Source organism: Hydractinia symbiolongicarpus, chromosome 4, assembly GCF_029227915.1.
Source record: "Hydractinia symbiolongicarpus strain clone_291-10 chromosome 4, HSymV2.1, whole genome shotgun sequence".
NCBI lineage: Eukaryota > Metazoa > Cnidaria > Hydrozoa > Anthoathecata > Hydractiniidae > Hydractinia > Hydractinia symbiolongicarpus.
This window is the reverse complement of record NC_079878.1, coordinates 15244374-15265006: the sequence shown is the minus strand read 5'-3', so window position 1 is coordinate 15265006 and position 20633 is coordinate 15244374. Positions and strand designations below refer to the sequence as shown.

Genomic DNA, 20633 nt, shown 5'->3' with positions numbered 1-20633 from the left:
AATCAAACCATTGCATTTTTCATATAACTCTTCCGTGTATCAGCCAAGTAATAAAAAATAAATATAAAGATGTTTTTTGCATTCAAAAGCTTCTGTGTTTTAACATGATTTTTCACACACTGATGTCAACAAAAGTTATGACATTTTTACAGATAAAGAACGTCATTGATGTATATATAAAAAATATTGTATAATGCCTTTAAACAAACGACTTCACTGTGCAAGGTACAAATGGTATTCAAAGACCAGCTATGATGTATATAAGTTGTAATATAGAAATTCACAGCTTAATATATATAAATAAAGTTACAAATGTCCAGAAACAAATGTGTTCAATACCAGAAATGTTGATGCAGACAAACTTATGAAGTTGTCTCAAGCAATAAAAGAACTATATAAATTGACACTTTTATATAAAAAGAATGTAAAGATAATAAATATTTAATATCCATGATTTGAAAAGCATTTATGCCTACCATAATTGTTTGGCTAGGAATGAAATGTCTTGTGTTGTACATTTATGAAGCTATGCTATCTTATTTATATAAAAACATGAAATATTGCACATTGTTCCAGTATGCTAGCTAGACACTTCACAGAGAAGTGAACACAACACAATATTTTCACAAATTAGTTTGGTGTTTTTGGAATAAATATTGGTATATTATATTTTTTCACGACGATAAAGTAAATGTGGTACAGGAAAGACATTGTATTTCGGGTAAATGAATTAAAAGAAAAAAACAATTATATTGTATCCAATATGTCCATATTTTAGTCAAAAAAACTAGCTCTTATAGAATGCTATATAGCAGATACTTTTTCCAAGGTTACTTTTAACACACTCGATACATTTTTGGGAGGTCACATAACTCACATACTTTGTGCAGGAGACGCCGGTTCAATTTTGTAATGCGGCTATTATATATGCTGGTTATTGAAAGTTACCATAGCTCCCCCCCATCCAGATGAACCTCCAAGGGAATGTGGATCATGGCTAATTACCCTAGTTACATGTAACAAACTTTCAGACAAGTCATAAAAGCAGTAACATTTTTTAAACTTTTTTAACCCTAAGACTGATAAAGGCTTGGCGCCGCAATATATATGACCAGCCAGCCAAGGGAAATTGAACACTGCTCTGGTCTTCTGATGATTTTAAACACTACAATTAGCTACAAGAACCTAGCTAGATAGCTTCTACAACTAACGAGCTAGCTATAGCTTTTGTAACTGGGTAAGTTAGCTAGCTATTTCACCTATTCCACAACGTTTTTTAATAATAGTAAAACAAACATAAAATACTTCCATTGAGATAGCTAGCTAGCTAGCTATCTACACGAGTGTTGCTGCCAGCTAAATGAAAACTGGCGATATATACCAAAGCAAAACACAGTTAGATAGCCAGCATAAACTTTGAACAACTTATTGTAGAGAGAGTTTTGTTTACAATACAGCACAGGCCCCAAACTTAACCAAAAAGATTTGCTAAACTACTGTTGGAGTGTCGCTGCCGCCAATCACGCTGCCATCTTGAAATTATGCACGGTAACAAAACAGCCGGAATGGTAGCAAAACCGCCCGATCTCCCGTAACAAAACAACCCGATGTGACAAAACAGCCCTATTTATGTAGCAATCCCGCCCGGATGTAACAAATCAGCCCTGCCGACATGTAACAAAACAGTCCATGAATATAGTTATTATTATTATTATTATTATTATTATTATTATTATTATTATTATTATTATTATTATTATTATTATTATTATTATTATTATTATTATTATTATTATTATTATTATTATTATTATTATTATTATTATTATTATTATTATTATTATTATTATTATTATTATTATTATTATTATTATTATTATTATTATTATTATTATTATTATTATTATTATTATTATTATATAGCGTATGAAATTATAATGGTCCGTGATTCTATGTGCGATTATCTTACACCCTAAACACATTAAATACTTTACATGTTCCAATTTTTTAAAAAAGAACCATTTTTAAGGAACTTGGTGTTCTTTAACAACTTATTAAAACATTGTTATAAAAGCGGAATGTATTGTTCTATTGTTACTCACAAGACAAGAACGTGTCGTTCCCATAGGGAATTTGATGGAATTTATGTGACGGTATATATCGTTCCACTCTATTTGTTCCGTTGAATTCTTTTATATATCATAACGATAATATATGCGAAATGATTATCTTGAGGAATAGTTATTTAATTATGAATACTCTGCAGTCTAATTTATATTGTGCCACTTGAAATAATTCCGTTTTCGCTGCTACCTTAACTCTGCTATGGAGAGCGTCCTTCATTATAAAAAGGAATTGTTTTAATGAGAAGTTTCTCAACTAATACTTTGTATACGAAGTAAAGTATAAGGTAAGTTGTTCAAACTTTAAATTTATAGTTAATAGGATTCTTTTTTTATTCAAATGAATTCTTTTTTTTATCCTACTTTCTATGCTTTGTTAAAAACTAATATTGTTATAAACTTTCTATAAATTTTGTTTCTAGAGAACTTTAAAGAAATCGGAATGACAAAACGAGTCTTGCAAAAGCCTGCGTGGAAAGAGGCATTGGGAGCCTCAATGAGATCGAAAAGGCTTAAGTTAATGCCTGATAAAGATAACCGCTTTTGTTGTCCTGTGGCTGATTGTGACAGCGAGTCGTATGGAAGTAAAAGAGGGTGTAGAAAACATGTCTATAACCGTCATGGATGGTTTTATTATTTCGATAAAAGACCGAATATCGACGAAGTACTTCCCCACTTCAGTACGAGAAATCGCATAAAAGATCCCCAAAGAAAGCGCGCCTCCACATTTTCAATGCCGTCTTTTGCTAAAACATGTAATTTGGCAGTTGCATTTAGGACATGGTTAAAAAGTCCAGGTGGTGGTGGTAAAGATCATTCTCAGGCCGATCAAATAACTTGTAAAGTTTTAAAGTATGCCAAATATTGCTGCGAGGATTCTCCTTCGGTATGGGAAGTACCATTCCCTGTTATCGACTACTGTGTTGGCTCTATTAATATGCTTTCTGATTTCGTAGATTTTTTGAGAGACCAATGGAAGGTTGGCTTCTCAGGAATAATTGGCTACATGAATGCTATTGGGCACATGCTTGATTACAGACGAAGCGCAGGTACGACTGAAAAAAATTTGTCGGTATTTGTTGCTGCAGAGATTTATTTGCACCGTGTTAAGAAATTCCTCCTTCGTAAAATGAAAGCTGAATGGAAGTGTATCTTAAGTGTTGAATATCTAAACAGTATAGACTGTTGGGCAACACTATATGATTTACAAAAGGTGATACCATACCATAGTGAAAAATATAAACAAATTGTGTTAAATGCTAAAAACGCAAGTGCATGTGTCGCAGCACACGATTTATCATTTTCGACTTCCTTCATAGTAGCTGTATTATTTTTAATGGTGAAGGCTTCAAGACCCATGACGTATCAAACTCTTACAGTAACAATGATTAAAGGCGTGAAAGAGGATGGTTTTATAGATCAGAATGTCTTTAAAACTGCGGAGAAATACGGATTTGACTCTCTTTATTTTTCCATAGATGTACTCACACTAATAAACGAATACATTGACAATGTACGACGAAGATTGAACCCCACCAACGATTATCTACTAGTGTGTCGAAATGGTAAGCAGTTGACGCGTATTTCGGACGTATTCGGTAGAATTGTTTATCAAGCAATTGGTAAGTATATAAATCCTACACGATATAGGCAAATCATCGAAACCGAAAGTGTTGCACACTTAGAAACAAAAGAACAAGCAATTCTTTCTCAAGATCAAAAACACACGTCGCAGGTAGCTAAAGTTCATTACCAGAAGACTGAATCGCGCAATATAGCTGCAAAAGCCAGGTTATGTATGGATAAATTACGAGATCAAACAACGTGTACTTTAACTGTAAGCGAAATCAATAGTAACACCAAAAATGTGAAAACGTCTGGAAGTACTTTGGAACACGAAACACCTGTTCAAACGAGACAGAAAAAAGTTAGTTTTAGTGCCATGGAGGACAAGTTTTTACAAGCTGGGCTACAAAAATATGGCAATGCAAAATGGACTTCCATTCTCGCAGATCCTAACTACTCCTTTCATTGTAGCCGTAAAGCTAGTACATTGGCGGTTAGAGCGAAGACAAAACAATTTATATAAGTTTAAATTGTATTTATAATAAAAATAACTTTGTAAATTTACAAAGATTTTTGAAAACCAGAATATTCAAATAGTCTTTTAACTTTGTTACAGTCAAAACCGGCGTACACATAAAGGCTTTTTTTCCTCTTACGATTTGGCCAATAATCTGGTGTATTAAGTACCCTCGTGTGTGAAGGCGGTTCGCAAAAACTTGGTTCTCCCTTCAAAGCCGCTATCGGTATAGTTAGGAAAACTTCATCATCTGATAGGCAAACAAACGCCTTATAACGCATGAACATGCTGATTGTAACGCCTTGTAACACGTTGTAACGCTTTGTAACCTATTTCCATGAAAAAATGACTGTGAATTTTTTGGAAATGGCTAGAGTGATTCTTGTAACGCCTTGTAACGCATGGACGTGCTGATTGTAACGCCTTGTAACACGTTGTAACGCTTTGTAACCTATTTCCATGAAAAAATGACTGTGAAATTTTTGGAAATGGCTAGAGTGATTCTTGTAACGCCTTGTAACGCATGGACGTGCTGATTGTAACGCCTTGTAACACGTTGTAACGCTTTGTAACCTATTTCCATGAAAAAATGACTGTGAAATTTTTGGAAATGGCTAGAGTGATTCTTGTAACGCCTGGTAACGCATGGACGTGCTGATTGTAACGCCTTGTAACACGTTGTAACGCTTTGTAACCTATTTCCATGAAAAAATGACTGTGAAATTTTTGGAAATGGCTAGAGTGATTCTTGTAACGCCTTGTAACGCATGAACATGCTGATTGTAACGCCTTGTAACACGTTGTAACGCTTTGTAACCTATTTCCATGAAAAAATGACTGTGAAATTTTTGGAAATGGCTAGAGTGATTCTTGTAACGCCTTGTAACGCATGGACGTGCTGATTGTAACGCCTTGTAACACGTTGTAACGCTTTGCAACCTATTTCCATGAAAAAATGACTGTAAAATTTTTGGAAATGGCTAGAGTGATTCTTGTAACGCCTTGTAACGCATGGACGTGCTGATTGTAACGCCTTGTAACACGTTGTAACGCTTTGTAACCTATTTCCATGAAAAAATGACTGTGAAATTTTTGGAAATGGCTAGAGTGATTCTTGTAACGCCTTGTAACGCATGGACGTGCTGATTGTAACGCCTTGTAACACGTTGTAACGCTTTGTAACCTATTTCCATGAAAAAATGACTGTGAAATTTTTGGAAATGGCTAGAGTGATTCTTGTAACGCCTTGTAACGCATGGACATGCTGATTGTAACGCCTTGTAACACGTTGTAACGCTTTGTAACCTATTTCCATGAAAAAATGACTGTGAAATTTTTGGAAATGGTTAGAGTGATTCTTGTAACGCCTGGTAACGCATGGACATGCTGATTGTAACGCCTTGTAACACGTTGTAACGCTTTGTAACCTATTTCTGTAGAGAAAACCGCTTTTCGCATGTCACTTTAGAAAAGGAGTATGTGGTGGGATATGAGGGAAGGAAAACGCAAAAAAGTTTTTTTTTAATTGTCTTCTTCGTCCGAACTAATGCAGATAACACCACAATCGAGAGAAGTGGTTGAATTATCTGCGGAAAATAGCTCTAATTTTACTGAAGAAATTTCAGGAACACTTTCATCATCTGACACGAGGTCTATAAAAGCAGTACTGTTATTTGCTGGACAAAACGGCATATATTCTTGCTTAACAGTGGAAACAGGTTTTGTCGACTGAGCATTGATTTCATGTTCTTCTGTTTCTTCTTCTTCCCTATGACCTTCCTCCTCTTCGTTTGTTTCCTCTTCTTCTTCCTCGTTCTCTTCGCGGTCGTGGCTACTACCTTCTCCTTCGTCTTCGTCTTGCTCAATTAGTTGTGCCCAATCAGGGTAGAGCTCCTTCATTTCTTTCGTCGGGAAGAAATCGCGGCAGGAGTTTGTAGCAAGCAACCACGTGTCGTAGAACGTGTCACTACCCTGCCAGTTGATCCTTTTACGGCGTTTGAATGCTACCAAGGTCTCATCGTTATTAATTAATGGGCAGATTTCCTCCCATGCCCCAGCGGCTATCTCGTACATTTTGCGCATATATTCAGCACTGTGTAACTTGTTTTCTATGTCAAACAGTTCATGATCAAAGTTAAGCGCATGGTACAAAATGCCATCCCTATCGTCGGCCGCAATAATGGCATAGTCGATAGCCTCTTGCGGAACTGCATTCTCAATCTGAACTCGTGTGCTTAGACAACTGCTAGATGCTTCCAATGTTTGCTCTTCGTCCAAGAAGACCGACGGATCGCAATCAACGTCGTTGTACACAGCGCCTACTTGATTTTTCTTCGCAACATTGGTTTCGCTGGTGAAAAGCGAGATGTCTTTCAACTGGCTGGCAACGTACACAAATATTTCCATGCAGTGCATTCTCATCCACTCTACGGGAAAAAAGTCATTACTTATTTTTATGCATATTGATTTACACCATTGTTATCATTTATTCTCATGAGATACTTACTTGTTATGCTATTGTCCTTCACTCGAAGTGTCTTAGTTTCGAAAACTTCAAGACGACGCAGGATAGCCTCACCATCTACACCATTTCCGAAGTCCGGCATTATATTAGTTGTTATAAAAAAACCCGAATTGTATTGAAAACGGGCCGGTTCTTTGTGTTTTTGCGGGATCATAACCAAGCCGCCTATAAGAGAAAGTGGTATCCCATCTGCACATTGCCACATTTTATTCAAAGTAAATGTTCATGTACTGCATCGACATCGACTTACCTTGCAATATTCTTTTTGCATCTTCACAACATAGACTGTCGCTAGTCCATTCATCCATAAATACGACTTGTGTATTTCTATTTATCAGGTGGCCTGAGAATCGACCATCCCGAACCACGCCAGCAATGTACATTTCTGGAATAATGCCTAAAAGGACAAATGTATGTCAGTAAGTGCCGTCTAAAAGTCAGAAGTTTTCACGAACTTTATTTAATTACCTTGAAATGGAGCAAACCAACTAGTCTTTCCACTATCAGGAGGACCTACCAGCAACAATTTCTTTTCTTTCATGGGATACTGACCGGCGAGCAAAATTTGGTACCATTTTTGATAAAAACGCAACCGCACATTTCTATCTGGGAAGCTATTTTCGACACCTACAAATGTAGTTCAGTGCACCTTTTTTAGAACTACGTTACAACAAGTTACAATACGTTACAACACGTTACAACTACCACCTTGATATGTTACAACGCGTTAAAAGAAAAAAAACACATTTTCTTCACTGACAATGCGTTACAACAAGTTACAATACGTTACAACACGTTACAACTACCACCTTGATATGTTACAACGCGTTAAAAGATAAAAAAAAACATTTTTTTCACTGACAATGCGTTACAACAAGTTACAATACGTTACAACACGTTACAACTACCACCTTGATATGTTACAACGCGTTAAAAGATAAAAAAAAAACATTTTCTTCACTGACAATGCGTTACAACAAGTTACAATACGTTACAACACGTTACAACTACCACCTTGATATGTTACAACGCGTTAAAAGATAAAAAAAACATTTTTTTCACTGACAATGCGTTACAACAAGTTACAATACGTTACAACACGTTACAACTACCACCTTGATATGTTACAACGCGTTAAAGGATAAAAAAAAACATTTTTTTTACTGACAATGCGTTACAACAAGTTACAATACGTTACAACACGTTACAACTACCACCTTGATATGTTACAACGCGTTAAAAGATAAAAAAAAAACATTTTCTTCACTGACAATGCGTTTTTTTTTTACTGACAATGCGTTACAACAAGTTACAATACGTTACAACACGTTACAACTACCACCTTGATATGTTACAACGCGTTAAAAGATAAAAAAAAACATTTTCTTCACTGACAATGCGTTACAACAAGTTACAATACGTTACAACACGTTACAACTACCACTTTGATATGTTACAACGCGTTAAAAGATAAAAAAAAACATTTTCTTCACTGACAATGCGTTACAACAAGTTACAATACGTTACAACACGTTACAACTACCACCTTAATATGTTACAACGCGTTAAAAGATAAAAAAAAACATTTTCTTCACTGACAATGCGTTACAACAAGTTACAATACGTTACAACACGTTACAACTACCACTTTGATATGTTACAACGCGTTAAAAGATAAAAAAAAACATTTTCTTCACTGACAATGCGTTACAACAAGTTACAATACGTTACAACACGTTACAACTACCACTTTGATATGTTACAACGCGTTAAAAGATAAAAAAAAACATTTTCTTCACTGACAATGCGTTACAACAAGTTACAATACGTTACAACACGTTACAACTACCACCTTGATATGTTACAACGCGTTAAAAGATAAAAAAAAACATTTTTTTCACTGACAATGCGTTACAACAAGTTACAATACGTTACAACACGTTACAACTACCACCTTGATATGTTACAACGCGTTAAAAGAAAAAAAACACATTTTCTTAACGCGTTAAAAGAAAAGTAAAAACAATTACCTTCTATAAATGGCTTTGGTTCGGGATTTTTTCCCTCACGATGAAAGTACCGTACGAATGCTCGGGGAGATCCCTTTAAATTTGGCTTGACATCGAAACATTTTTTGGCGATGTTATAACAAACTCCATTTGGCAAGCATTCAATGTAATTGTAATCCAGAGTTATTTGATCAATTATTTGGCACTCGCCGTCCGACAGCAAAAATACCAACTCTCGTAAATTTGGCGTAATTTCGTTGGCGATTGCTTTGTTTTTCAACGAGCGATAGAGATAGCTTTTCACCGAACAACAGTAAACGTATGTGTATCTGCTTTCTCCTATTTTTTTGTATACACCTCCATTGCACAGCCCAAAGCTATTCCTCTCCATCATCCTTCGAACTATATCCACGGATTGACAAAGTTTGTTAGTTGGCTTAACGGGAATAGTTACTTCTGTGCCTATGCGTGTAACAATGTAAAAACATGTTTTAACTTCTACAAAAAACTTAGTCTTATTATTGGAGAAGTAAGTAAATTTGTTCGTGGCAACTTACCTTCCGATTTATCAATTACTTTTAAATCAAGCGATGTAAATCTGATTTCGGATAAACCACGAATTACATCTTGATATACCTCTTTATCAATATTTTTTGTTAGAATTAACTGACAGGGTTTCATCGAGTACTGTTCGCTTTCCATTACAGCAACGTGGTCAAGTTGAACACCTTCATCTCTAGCTGCACTCCTAATCATTGTGCGATGGGATATCTCAACTATCCGTTTTGCTTCTTCCCTATTGTGGTCTTTCAAGACTTGGTATAACGATCCTGAGAATGCTTGCAATGCACTGGTTTTGCCTACAAATATCAAATGTGGCGTAAAATATTCGAAAAACATTGACAGTATTTCAAGTACTAAAAGGTTCAAGTATTTACCTCTTGTCTGTATAGCATTGCACGTTGTTAAATTCAACCCGGCTTGCATAAAAGACTTCGACAAATTTGTTTCAAATTGACTTAAGGTACAGTTTGGCAAGTCGCACGCGATCCAGAAAGAAATGCCAGGAAATGTTTCAGGCGCATTTGCGCCGTTTCTGTTATCACCTTCACTGCTAGAGTCGGCTCCTTCTTCTTCCTCCCCTTCATTCCTCATCGACTTTCTCTTACGAGGTCTGGCCATATAGGTAATACAAGAAAAAAAACAGGATACTTGTTCGTTGCTAAGCAATATGTTCTCCATCTGCATTCTCTTGCCCCAAATGACCTCGCGGGCATCAACATCACTTCCCCACATCGCACGAACGGCTACTACCTGATATTTTCTTATTACCGGTTGGACGATGCATGCCTTCAGGGCGCGTTTCAAAACTTCACTTCGCAGTTGCCTGTTAGCCATGTTCTGCTAAGTAATACAAACGAATGCTGTAGCGGAACAAAAATAATCTCCTATGGTTATATTGCGTATGAAATTATAATGGTCCGTGATTCTATGTGCGATTATCTTACACCCTAAACACATTAAATACTTTACATGTTCCAATTTTTTAAAAAAGAACCATTTTTAAGGAACTTGGTGTTCTTTAACAACTTATTAAAACATTGTTATAAAAGCGGAATGTATTGTTCTATTGTTACTCACAAGACAAGAACGTGTCGTTCCCATAGGGAATTTGATGGAATTTATGTGACGGTATATATCGTTCCACTCTATTTGTTCCGTTGAATTCTTTTATATATCATAACGATAATATATGCGAAATGATTATCTTGAGGAATAGTTATTTAATTATGAATACTCTGCAGTCTAATTTATATTGTGCCACTTGAAATAATTCCGTTTTCGCTGCTACCTTAACTCTGCTATGGAGAGCGTCCTTCATTATAAAAAGGAATTGTTTTAATGAGAAGTTTCTCAACTAATACTTTGTATACGAAGTAAAGTATAAGGTAAGTTGTTCAAACTTTAAATTTATAGTTAATAGGATTCTTTTTTTATTCAAATGAATTCTTTTTTTTATCCTACTTTCTATGCTTTGTTAAAAACTAATATTGTTATAAACTTTCTATAAATTTTGTTTCTAGAGAACTTTAAAGAAATCGGAATGACAAAACGAGTCTTGCAAAAGCCTGCGTGGAAAGAGGCATTGGGAGCCTCAATGAGATCGAAAAGGCTTAAGTTAATGCCTGATAAAGATAACCGCTTTTGTTGTCCTGTGGCTGATTGTGACAGCGAGTCGTATGGAAGTAAAAGAGGGTGTAGAAAACATGTCTATAACCGTCATGGATGGTTTTATTATTTCGATAAAAGACCGAATATCGACGAAGTACTTCCCCACTTCAGTACGAGAAATCGCATAAAAGATCCCCAAAGAAAGCGCGCCTCCACATTTTCAATGCCGTCTTTTGCTAAAACATGTAATTTGGCAGTTGCATTTAGGACATGGTTAAAAAGTCCAGGTGGTGGTGGTAAAGATCATTCTCAGGCCGATCAAATAACTTGTAAAGTTTTAAAGTATGCCAAATATTGCTGCGAGGATTCTCCTTCGGTATGGGAAGTACCATTCCCTGTTATCGACTACTGTGTTGGCTCTATTAATATGCTTTCTGATTTCGTAGATTTTTTGAGAGACCAATGGAAGGTTGGCGTCTCAGGAATAATTGGCTACATGAATGCTATTGGGCACATGCTTGATTACAGACGAAGCGCAGGTACGACTGAAAAAAATTTGTCGGTATTTGTTGCTGCAGAGATTTATTTGCACCGTGTTAAGAAATTCCTCCTTCGTAAAATGAAAGCTGAATGGAAGTGTATCTTAAGTGTTGAATATCTAAACAGTATAGACTGTTGGGCAACACTATATGATTTACAAAAGGTGATACCATACCATAGTGAAAAATATAAACAAATTGTGTTAAATGCTAAAAACGCAAGTGCATGTGTCGCAGCACACGATTTATCATTTTCGACTTCCTTCATAGTAGCTGTATTATTTTTAATGGTGAAGGCTTCAAGACCCATGACGTATCAAACTCTTACAGTAACAATGATTAAAGGCGTGAAAGAGGATGGTTTTATAGATCAGAATGTCTTTAAAACTGCGGAGAAATACGGATTTGACTCTCTTTATTTTTCCATAGATGTACTCACACTAATAAACGAATACATTGACAATGTACGACGAAGATTGAACCCCACCAACGATTATCTACTAGTGTGTCGAAATGGTAAGCAGTTGACGCGTATTTCGGACGTATTCGGTAGAATTGTTTATCAAGCAATTGGTAAGTATATAAATCCTACACGATATAGGCAAATCATCGAAACCGAAAGTGTTGCACACTTAGAAACAAAAGAACAAGCAATTCTTTCTCAAGATCAAAAACACACGTCGCAGGTAGCTAAAGTTCATTACCAGAAGACTGAATCGCGCAATATAGCTGCAAAAGCCAGGTTATGTATGGATAAATTACGAGATCAAACAACGTGTACTTTAACTGTAAGCGAAATCAATAGTAACACCAAAAATGTGAAAACGTCTGGAAGTACTTTGGAACACGAAACACCTGTTCAAACGAGACAGAAAAAAGTTAGTTTTAGTGCCATGGAGGACAAGTTTTTACAAGCTGGGCTACAAAAATATGGCAATGCAAAATGGACTTCCATTCTCGCAGATCCTAACTACTCCTTTCATTGTAGCCGTAAAGCTAGTACATTGGCGGTTAGAGCGAAGACAAAACAATTTATATAAGTTTAAATTGTATTTATAATAAAAATAACTTTGTAAATTTACAAAGATTTTTGAAAACCAGAATATTCAAATAGTCTTTTAACTTTGTTACAGTCAAAACTGGCGTACACATAAAGGCTTTTTTTCCTCTTACGATTTGGCCAATAATCTGGTGTATTAAGTACCCTCGTGTGTGAAGGCGGTTCGCAAAAACTTGGTTCTCCCTTCAAAGCCGCTATCGGTATAGTTAGGAAAACTTCATCATCTGATAGGCAAACAAACGCCTTGTAACGCATGAACATGCTGATTGTAACGCCTTGTAACACGTTGTAACGCTTTGTAACCTATTTCCATGAAAAAATGACTGTGAATTTTTTGGAAATGGCTAGAGTGATTCTTGTAACGCCTTGTAACGCATGGACGTGCTGATTGTAACGCCTTGTAACACGTTGTAACGCTTTGTAACCTATTTCCATGAAAAAATGACTGTGAAATTTTTGGAAATGGCTAGAGTGATTCTTGTAACGCCTTGTAACGCATGGACGTGCTGATTGTAACGCCTTGTAACACGTTGTAACGCTTTGTAACCTATTTCCATGAAAAAATGACTGTGAAATTTTTGGAAATGGCTAGAGTGATTCTTGTAACGCCTTGTAACGCATGGAAGTGCTGATTGTAACGCCTTGTAACACGTTGTAACGCTTTGTAACCTATTTCCATGAAAAAATGACTGTGAAATGTTTGGAAATGGCTAGAGTGATTCTTGTAACGCCTTGTAACGCATGAACATGCTGATTGTAACGCCTTGTAACACGTTGTAACGCTTTGTAACCTATTTCCATGAAAAAATGACTGTGAAATTTTTGGAAATGGCTAGAGTGATTCTTGTAACGCCTTGTAACGCATGGACGTGCTGATTGTAACGCCTTGTAACACGTTGTAACGCTTTGTAACCTATTTCCATGAAAAAATGACTGTGAAATTTTTGGAAATGGCTAGAGTGATTCTTGTAACGCCTTGTAACGCATGAACATGCTGATTGTAACGCCTTGTAACACGTTGTAACGCTTTGTAACGTATTTCCATGAAAAAATGACTGTGAAATTTTTGGAAATGGCTAGAGTGATTCTTGTAACGCCTTGTAACGCATGGACGTGCTGATTGTAACGCCTTGTAACACGTTGTAACGCTTTGTAACCTATTTCCATGAAAAAATGACTGTGAAATTTTTGGAAATGGCTAGAGTGATTCTTGTAACGCCTTGTAACGCATGAACATGCTGATTGTAACGCCTTGTAACACGTTGTAACGCTTTGTAACCTATTTCCATGAAAAAATGACTGTGAAATTTTTGGAAATGGCTAGAGTGATTCTTGTAACGCCTTGTAACGCATGGACGTGCTGATTGTAACGCCTTGTAACACGTTGTAACGCTTTGTAACCTATTTCTGTAGAGAAAACCGCTTTTCGCATGTCACTTTAGAAAAGGAGTATGTGGTGGGATATGAGGGAAGGAAAACGCAAAAAAGTTTTTTTTTAATTGTCTTCTTCGTCCGAACTAATGCAGATAACACCACAATCGAGAGAAGTGGTTGAATTATCTGCGGAAAATAGCTCTAATTTTACTGAAGAAATTTCAGGAACACTTTCATCATCTGACACGAGGTCTATAAAAGCAGTACTGTTATTTGCTGGACAAAACGGCATATATTCTTGCTTAACAGTGGAAACAGGTTTTGTCGACTGAGCATTGATTTCATGTTCTTCTGTTTCTTCTTCTTCCCTATGACCTTCCTCCTCTTCGTTTGTTTCCTCTTCTTCTTCCTCGTTCTCTTCGCGGTCGTGGCTACTACCTTCTCCTTCGTCTTCGTCTTGCTCAATTAGTTGTGCCCAATCAGGGTAGAGCTCCTTCATTTCTTTTGTCGGGAAGCAATCGCGGCAGGAGTTTGTAGCAAGCAACCACGTGTCGTAGAACGTGTCACTACCCTGCCAGTTGATCCTTTTACGGCGTTTGAATGCTACCAAGGTCTCATCGTTATTAATTAATGGGCAGATTTCCTCCCATGCCCCAGCGGCTATCTCGTACATTTTGCGCATATATTCAGCACTGTGTAACTTGTTTTCTATGTCAAACAGTTCATGATCAAAGTTAAGCGCATGGTACAAAATGCCATCCCTATCGTCGGCCGCAATAATGGCATAGTCGATAGCCTCTTGCGGAACTGCATTCTCAATCTGAACTCGTGTGCTTAGACAACTGCTAGATGCTTCCAATGTTTGCTCTTCGTCCAAGAAGACCGACGGATCGCAATCAACGTCGTTGTACACAGCGCCTACTTGATTTTTCTTCGCAACATTGGTTTCGCTGGTGAAAAGCGAGATGTCTTTCAACTGGCTGGCAACGTACACAAATATTTCCATGCAGTGCATTCTCATCCACTCTACGGGAAAAAAGTCATTACTTATTTTTATGCATATTGATTTACACCATTGTTATCATTTATTCTCATGAGATACTTACTTGTTATGCTATTGTCCTTCACTCGAAGTGTCTTAGTTTCGAAAACTTCAAGACGACGCAGGATAGCCTCACCATCTACACCATTTCCGAAGTCCGGCATTATATTAGTTGTTATAAAAAAACCCGAATTGTATTGAAAACGGGCCGGTTCTTTGTGTTTTTGCGGGATCATAACCAAGCCGCCTATAAGAGAAAGTGGTATCCCATCTGCACATTGCCACATTTTATTCAAAGTAAATGTTCATGTACTGCATCGACATCGACTTACCTTGCAATATTCTTTTTGCATCTTCACAACATAGACTGTCGCTAGTCCATTCATCCATAAATACGACTTGTGTATTTCTATTTATCAGGTGGCCTGAGAATCGACCATCCCGAACCACGCCAGCAATGTACATTTCTGGAATAATGCCTAAAAGGACAAATGTATGTCAGTAAGTGCCGTCTAAAAGTCAGAAGTTTTCACGAACTTTATTTAATTACCTTGAAATGGAGCAAACCAACTAGTCTTTCCACTATCAGGAGGACCTACCAGCAACAATTTCTTTTCTTTCATGGGATACTGACCGGCGAGCAAAATTTGGTACCATTTTTGATAAAAACGCAACCGCACATTTCTATCTGGGAAGCTATTTTCGACACCTACAAATGTAGTTCAGTGCACCTTTTTTAGAACTACGTTACAACAAGTTACAATACGTTACAACACGTTACAACTACCACCTTGATATGTTACAACGCGTTAAAAGAAAAAAAACACATTTTCTTCACTGACAATGCGTTACAACAAGTTACAATACGTTACAACACGTTACAACTACCACCTTGATATGTTACAACGCGTTAAAAGATAAAAAAAAACATTTTTTTCACTGACAATGCGTTACAACAAGTTACAATACGTTACAACACGTTACAACTACCACCTTGATATGTTACAACGCGTTAAAAGATAAAAAAAAAACATTTTCTTCACTGACAATGCGTTACAACAAGTTACAATACGTTACAACACGTTACAACTACCACCTTGATATGTTACAACGCGTTAAAAGATAAAAAAAACATTTTTTTCACTGACAATGCGTTACAACAAGTTACAATACGTTACAACACGTTACAACTACCACCTTGATATGTTACAACGCGTTAAAGGATAAAAAAAAACATTTTTTTTACTGACAATGCGTTACAACAAGTTACAATACGTTACAACACGTTACAACTACCACCTTGATATGTTACAACGCGTTAAAAGATAAAAAAAAAACATTTTCTTCACTGACAATGCGTTTTTTTTTTACTGACAATGCGTTACAACAAGTTACAATACGTTACAACACGTTACAACTACCACCTTGATATGTTACAACGCGTTAAAAGATAAAAAAAAACATTTTCTTCACTGACAATGCGTTACAACAAGTTACAATACGTTACAACACGTTACAACTACCACTTTGATATGTTACAACGCGTTAAAAGATAAAAAAAAACATTTTCTTCACTGACAATGCGTTACAACAAGTTACAATACGTTACAACACGTTACAACTACCACTTTGATATGTTACAACGCGTTAAAAGATAAAAAAAAACATTTTCTTCACTGACAATGCGTTACAACAAGTTACAATACGTTACAACACGTTACAACTACCACCTTGATATGTTACAACGCGTTAAAAGATAAAAAAAAACATTTTTTTCACTGACAATGCGTTACAACAAGTTACAATACGTTACAACACGTTACAACTACCACCTTGATATGTTACAACGCGTTAAAAGAAAAAAAACACATTTTCTTAACGCGTTAAAAGAAAAGTAAAAACAATTACCTTCTATAAATGGCTTTGGTTCGGGATTTTTTCCCTCACGATGAAAGTACCGTACGAATGCTCGGGGAGATCCCTTTAAATTTGGCTTGACATCGAAACATTTTTTGGCGATGTTATAACAAACTCCATTTGGCAAGCATTCAATGTAATTGTAATCCAGAGTTATTTGATCAATTATTTGGCACTCGCCGTCCGACAGCAAAAATACCAACTCTCGTAAATTTGGCGTAATTTCGTTGGCGATTGCTTTGTTTTTCAACGAGCGATAGAGATAGCTTTTCACCGAACAACAGTAAACGTATGTGTATCTGCTTTCTCCTATTTTTTTGTATACACCTCCATTGCACAGCCCAAAGCTATTCCTCTCCATCATCCTTCGAACTATATCCACGGATTGACAAAGTTTGTTAGTTGGCTTAACGGGAATAGTTACTTCTGTGCCTATGCGTGTAACAATGTAAAAACATGTTTTAACTTCTACAAAAAACTTAGTCTTATTATTGGAGAAGTAAGTAAATTTGTTCGTGGCAACTTACCTTCCGATTTATCAATTACTTTTAAATCAAGCGATGTAAATCTGATTTCGGATAAACCACGAATTACATCTTGATATACCTCTTTATCAATATTTTTTGTTAGAATTAACTGACAGGGTTTCATCGAGTACTGTTCGCTTTCCATTACAGCAACGTGGTCAAGTTGAACACCTTCATCTCTAGCTGCACTCCTAATCATTGTGCGATGGGATATCTCAACTATCCGTTTTGCTTCTTCCCTATTGTGGTCTTTCAAGACTTGGTATAACGATCCTGAGAATCCTTGCAATGCACTGGTTTTGCCTACAAATATCAAATGTGGCGTAAAATATTCGAAAAACATTGACAGTATTTCAAGTACTAAAAGGTTCAAGTATTTACCTCTTGTCTGTATAGCATTGCACGTTGTTAAATTCAACCCGGCTTGCATAAAAGACTTCGACAAATTTGTTTCAAATTGACTTAAGGTACAGTTTGGCAAGTCGCACGCGATCCAGAAAGAAATGCCAGGAAATGTTTCAGGCGCATTTGCGCCGTTTCTGTTATCACCTTCACTGCTAGAGTCGGCTCCTTCTTCTTCCTCCCCTTCATTCCTCATCGACTTTCTCTTACGAGGTCTGGCCATATAGGTAATACAAGAAAAAAAACAGGATACTTGTTCGTTGCTAAGCAATATGTTCTCCATCTGCATTCTCTTGCCCCAAATGACCTCGCGGGCATCAACATCACTTCCCCACATCGCACGAACGGCTACTACCTGATATTTTCTTATTACCGGTTGGACGATGCATGCCTTCAGGGCGCGTTTCAAAACTTCACTTCGCAGTTGCCTGTTAGCCATGTTCTGCTAAGTAATACAAACGAATGCTGTAGCGGAACAAAAATAATCTCCTATGGTTATATAGCGTATGAAATTATAATGGTCCGTGATTCTATGTGCGATTATCTTACACCCTAAACACATTAAATACTTTACATGTTCCAATTTTTTAAAAAAGAACCATTTTTAAGGAACTTGGTGTTCTTTAACAACTTATTAAAACATTGTTATAAAAGCGGAATGTATTGTTCTATTGTTACTCACAAGACAAGAACGTGTCGTTCCCATAGGGAATTTGATGGAATTTATGTGACGGTATATATCGTTCCACTCTATTTGTTCCGTTGAATTCTTTTATATATCATAACGATAATATATGCGAAATGATTATCTTGAGGAATAGTTATTTAATTATGAATACTCTGCAGTCTAATTTATATTGTGCCACTTGAAATAATTCCGTTTTCGCTGCTACCTTAACTCTGCTATGGAGAGCGTCCTTCATTATAAAAAGGAATTGTTTTAATGAGAAGTTTCTCAACTAATACTTTGTATACGAAGTAAAGTATAAGGTAAGTTGTTCAAACTTTAAATTTATAGTTAATAGGATTCTTTTTTTATTCAAATGAATTCTTTTTTTTATCCTACTTTCTATGCTTTGTTAAAAACTAATATTGTTATAAACTTTCTATAAATTTTGTTTCTAGAGAACTTTAAAGAAATCGGAATGACAAAACGAGTCTTGCAAAAGCCTGCGTGGAAAGAGGCATTGGGAGCCTCAATGAGATCGAAAAGGCTTAAGTTAATGCCTGATAAAGATAACCGCTTTTGTTGTCCTGTGGCTGATTGTGACAGCGAGTCGTATGGAAGTAAAAGAGGGTGTAGAAAACATGTCTATAACCGTCATGGATGGTTTTATTATTTCGATAAAAGACCGAATATCGACGAAGTACTTCCCCACTTCAGTACGAGAAATCGCATAAAAGATCCCCAAAGAAAGCGCGCCTCCACATTTTCAATGCCGTCTTTTGCTAAAACATGTAATTTGGCAGTTGCATTTAGGACATGGTTAAAAAGTCCAGGTGGTGGTGGTAAAGATCATTCTCAGGCCGATCAAATAACTTGTAAAGTTTTAAAGTATGCCAAATATTGCTGCGAGGATTCTCCTTCGGTATGGGAAGTACCATTCCCTGTTATCGACTACTGTGTTGGCTCTATTAATATGCTTTCTGATTTCGTAGATTTTTTGAGAGACCAATGGAAGGTTGGCTTCTCAGGAATAATTGGCTACATGAATGCTATTGGGCACATGCTTGATTACAGACGAAGCGCAGGTACGACTGAAAAAAATTTGTCGGTATTTGTTGCTGCAGAGATTTATTTGCACCGTGTTAAGAAATTCCTCCTTCGTAAAATGAAAGCTGAATGGAAGTGTATCTTAAGTGTTGAATATCTAAACAGTATAGACTGTTGGGCGACACTATATGATTTACAAAAGGTGATACCATACCATAGTGAAAAATATAAACAAATTGTGTTAAATGCTAAAAACGCAAGTGCATGTGTCGCAGCACACGATTTATCATTTTCGACTTCCTTCATAGTAGCTGTATTATTTTTAATGGTGAAGGCTTCAAGACCCATGACGTATCAAACTCTTACAGTAACAATGATTAAAGGCGTGAAAGAGGATGGTTTTATAGATCAGAATGTCTTTAAAACTGCGGAGAAATACGGATTTGACTCTCTTTATTTTTCCATAGATGTACTCACACTAATAAACGAATACATTGACAATGTACGACGAAGATTGAACCCCACCAACGATTATCTACTAGTGTGTCGAAATGGTAAGCAGTTGACGCGTATTTCGGACGTATTCGGTAGAATTGTTTATCAAGCAATTGGTAAGTATATAAATCCTACACGATATAGGCAAATCATCGAAACCGAAAGTGTTGCACACTTAGAAACAAAAGAACAAGCAATTCTTTCTCAAGATCAAAAACACACGTCGCAGGTAGCTAAAGTTCATTACCAGAAGACTGAATCGCGCAATATAGCTGCAAAAGCCAGGTTATGTATGGATAAATTACGAGATCAAACAACGTGTACTTTAACTGTAAGCGAAATCAATAGTAACACCAAAAATGTGAAAACGTCTGGAAGTACTTTGGAACACGAAACACCTGTTCAAACGAGACAGAAAAAAGTTAGTTTTAGTGCCATGGAGGACAAGTTTTTACAAGCTGGGCTACAAAAATATGGCAATGCAAAATGGACTTCCATTCTCGCAGATCCTAACTACTCCTTTCATTGTAGCCGTAAAGCTAGTACATTGGCGGTTAGAGCGAAGACAAAACAATTTATATAAGTTTAAATTGTATTTATAATAAAAATAACTTTGTAAATTTACAAAGATTTTTGAAAACCAGAATATTCA

The 20633-nt window shown here is 36.3% G+C and overlaps 7 protein-coding genes across 8 annotated transcripts; 3 read left to right on the top strand and 4 right to left on the bottom strand.

Annotated features, from left to right (window-relative positions):
* Window positions 1-1892: 1892 nt before the first annotated feature.
* Window positions 1893-4277, top strand: LOC130641538 (uncharacterized). The gene is made up of 2 exons (XM_057448377.1): window positions 1893-2410; window positions 2546-4277. The coding sequence occupies exon 2, from the start codon at window positions 2566-2568 to the stop codon at window positions 4210-4212; it is 1647 nt and encodes a 548-aa protein (XP_057304360.1). The 5' UTR covers window positions 1893-2410; window positions 2546-2565; the 3' UTR covers window positions 4213-4277.
* Window positions 4278-5579: 1302 nt separating this feature from the next.
* On the bottom strand, window positions 5580-7915 carry LOC130641545 (uncharacterized). Its single transcript, XM_057448384.1, has 2 exons — window positions 6713-7915; window positions 5580-6632 (listed from the first exon to the last, which is right to left on the bottom strand). The coding sequence occupies exons 1-2, from the start codon at window positions 6933-6935 to the stop codon at window positions 5728-5730; spliced, it is 1128 nt and encodes a 375-aa protein (XP_057304367.1). The 5' UTR covers window positions 6936-7915; the 3' UTR covers window positions 5580-5727.
* A 138-nt stretch (window positions 7916-8053) lies between these two features.
* On the bottom strand, window positions 8054-10180 carry LOC130641540 (uncharacterized). Of its 2 annotated transcripts, XR_008982468.1 has the most exons (3): window positions 9297-10180; window positions 8379-9201; window positions 8054-8276 (listed from the first exon to the last, which is right to left on the bottom strand). XR_008982468.1 is itself a non-coding variant. In XM_057448379.1 (2 exons), exons 1-2 carry the CDS (start codon window positions 10135-10137, stop codon window positions 8678-8680), a joined length of 1365 nt encoding a protein of 454 aa, XP_057304362.1. In that variant the 5' UTR covers window positions 10138-10180; the 3' UTR covers window positions 8360-8677. The 2 variants fall into 2 exon arrangements, 1 of the variants encoding a protein (XP_057304362.1); XM_057448379.1 differs by lacking the exon at window positions 8054-8276 and having other exon boundaries at window positions 8360-9201.
* A 26-nt stretch (window positions 10181-10206) lies between these two features.
* Window positions 10207-12555, top strand: LOC130641539 (uncharacterized). Its single transcript, XM_057448378.1, has 2 exons — window positions 10207-10688; window positions 10824-12555. Exon 2 carries the CDS (start codon window positions 10844-10846, stop codon window positions 12488-12490), a length of 1647 nt encoding a protein of 548 aa, XP_057304361.1. The 5' UTR covers window positions 10207-10688; window positions 10824-10843; the 3' UTR covers window positions 12491-12555.
* A 1167-nt stretch (window positions 12556-13722) lies between these two features.
* On the bottom strand, window positions 13723-16385 carry LOC130641547 (uncharacterized). Its single transcript, XM_057448386.1, has 2 exons — window positions 14991-16385; window positions 13723-14910 (listed from the first exon to the last, which is right to left on the bottom strand). The coding sequence occupies exons 1-2, from the start codon at window positions 15211-15213 to the stop codon at window positions 14006-14008; spliced, it is 1128 nt and encodes a 375-aa protein (XP_057304369.1). The 5' UTR covers window positions 15214-16385; the 3' UTR covers window positions 13723-14005.
* Window positions 16386-16535: 150 nt separating this feature from the next.
* Window positions 16536-18288, bottom strand: LOC130641543 (uncharacterized). The gene is made up of 2 exons (XM_057448381.1): window positions 17371-18288; window positions 16536-17275 (listed from the first exon to the last, which is right to left on the bottom strand). The coding sequence occupies exons 1-2, from the start codon at window positions 18209-18211 to the stop codon at window positions 16752-16754; spliced, it is 1365 nt and encodes a 454-aa protein (XP_057304364.1). The 5' UTR covers window positions 18212-18288; the 3' UTR covers window positions 16536-16751.
* Window positions 18289-18590: 302 nt separating this feature from the next.
* Window positions 18591-20629, top strand: LOC130641536 (uncharacterized). The gene is made up of 2 exons (XM_057448375.1): window positions 18591-18762; window positions 18898-20629. Exon 2 carries the CDS (start codon window positions 18918-18920, stop codon window positions 20562-20564), a length of 1647 nt encoding a protein of 548 aa, XP_057304358.1. The 5' UTR covers window positions 18591-18762; window positions 18898-18917; the 3' UTR covers window positions 20565-20629.
* Window positions 20630-20633: the final 4 nt, after the last annotated feature.

Bases quoted from the DNA above. Each gene is read 5' to 3' on its own strand.
- LOC130641543 (XM_057448381.1), bottom strand. From the start codon at position 18,211: ATGGCTAACAGGCAACTGCGAAGTGAAGTTTTGAAACGCGCCCTGAAG. The intron at 17,276-17,370 runs GTAAGTTGCCAC...TTACACGCATAG, and splicing joins AGTAATTGATAAATCGGAAG to GCACAGAAGTAACTATTCCC.
- LOC130641536 (XM_057448375.1), top strand. From the start codon at position 18,918: ATGACAAAACGAGTCTTGCAAAAGCCTGCGTGGAAAGAGGCATTGGGA.
- LOC130641539 (XM_057448378.1), top strand. From the start codon at position 10,844: ATGACAAAACGAGTCTTGCAAAAGCCTGCGTGGAAAGAGGCATTGGGA.
- LOC130641538 (XM_057448377.1), top strand. From the start codon at position 2,566: ATGACAAAACGAGTCTTGCAAAAGCCTGCGTGGAAAGAGGCATTGGGA.
- LOC130641540 (XM_057448379.1), bottom strand. From the start codon at position 10,137: ATGGCTAACAGGCAACTGCGAAGTGAAGTTTTGAAACGCGCCCTGAAG. The intron at 9,202-9,296 runs GTAAGTTGCCAC...TTACACGCATAG, and splicing joins AGTAATTGATAAATCGGAAG to GCACAGAAGTAACTATTCCC.
- LOC130641545 (XM_057448384.1), bottom strand. From the start codon at position 6,935: ATGTGGCAATGTGCAGATGGGATACCACTTTCTCTTATAGGCGGCTTG. The intron at 6,633-6,712 runs GTAAGTATCTCA...TTTTTCCCGTAG, and splicing joins GAAGGACAATAGCATAACAA to AGTGGATGAGAATGCACTGC.
- LOC130641547 (XM_057448386.1), bottom strand. From the start codon at position 15,213: ATGTGGCAATGTGCAGATGGGATACCACTTTCTCTTATAGGCGGCTTG. The intron at 14,911-14,990 runs GTAAGTATCTCA...TTTTTCCCGTAG, and splicing joins GAAGGACAATAGCATAACAA to AGTGGATGAGAATGCACTGC.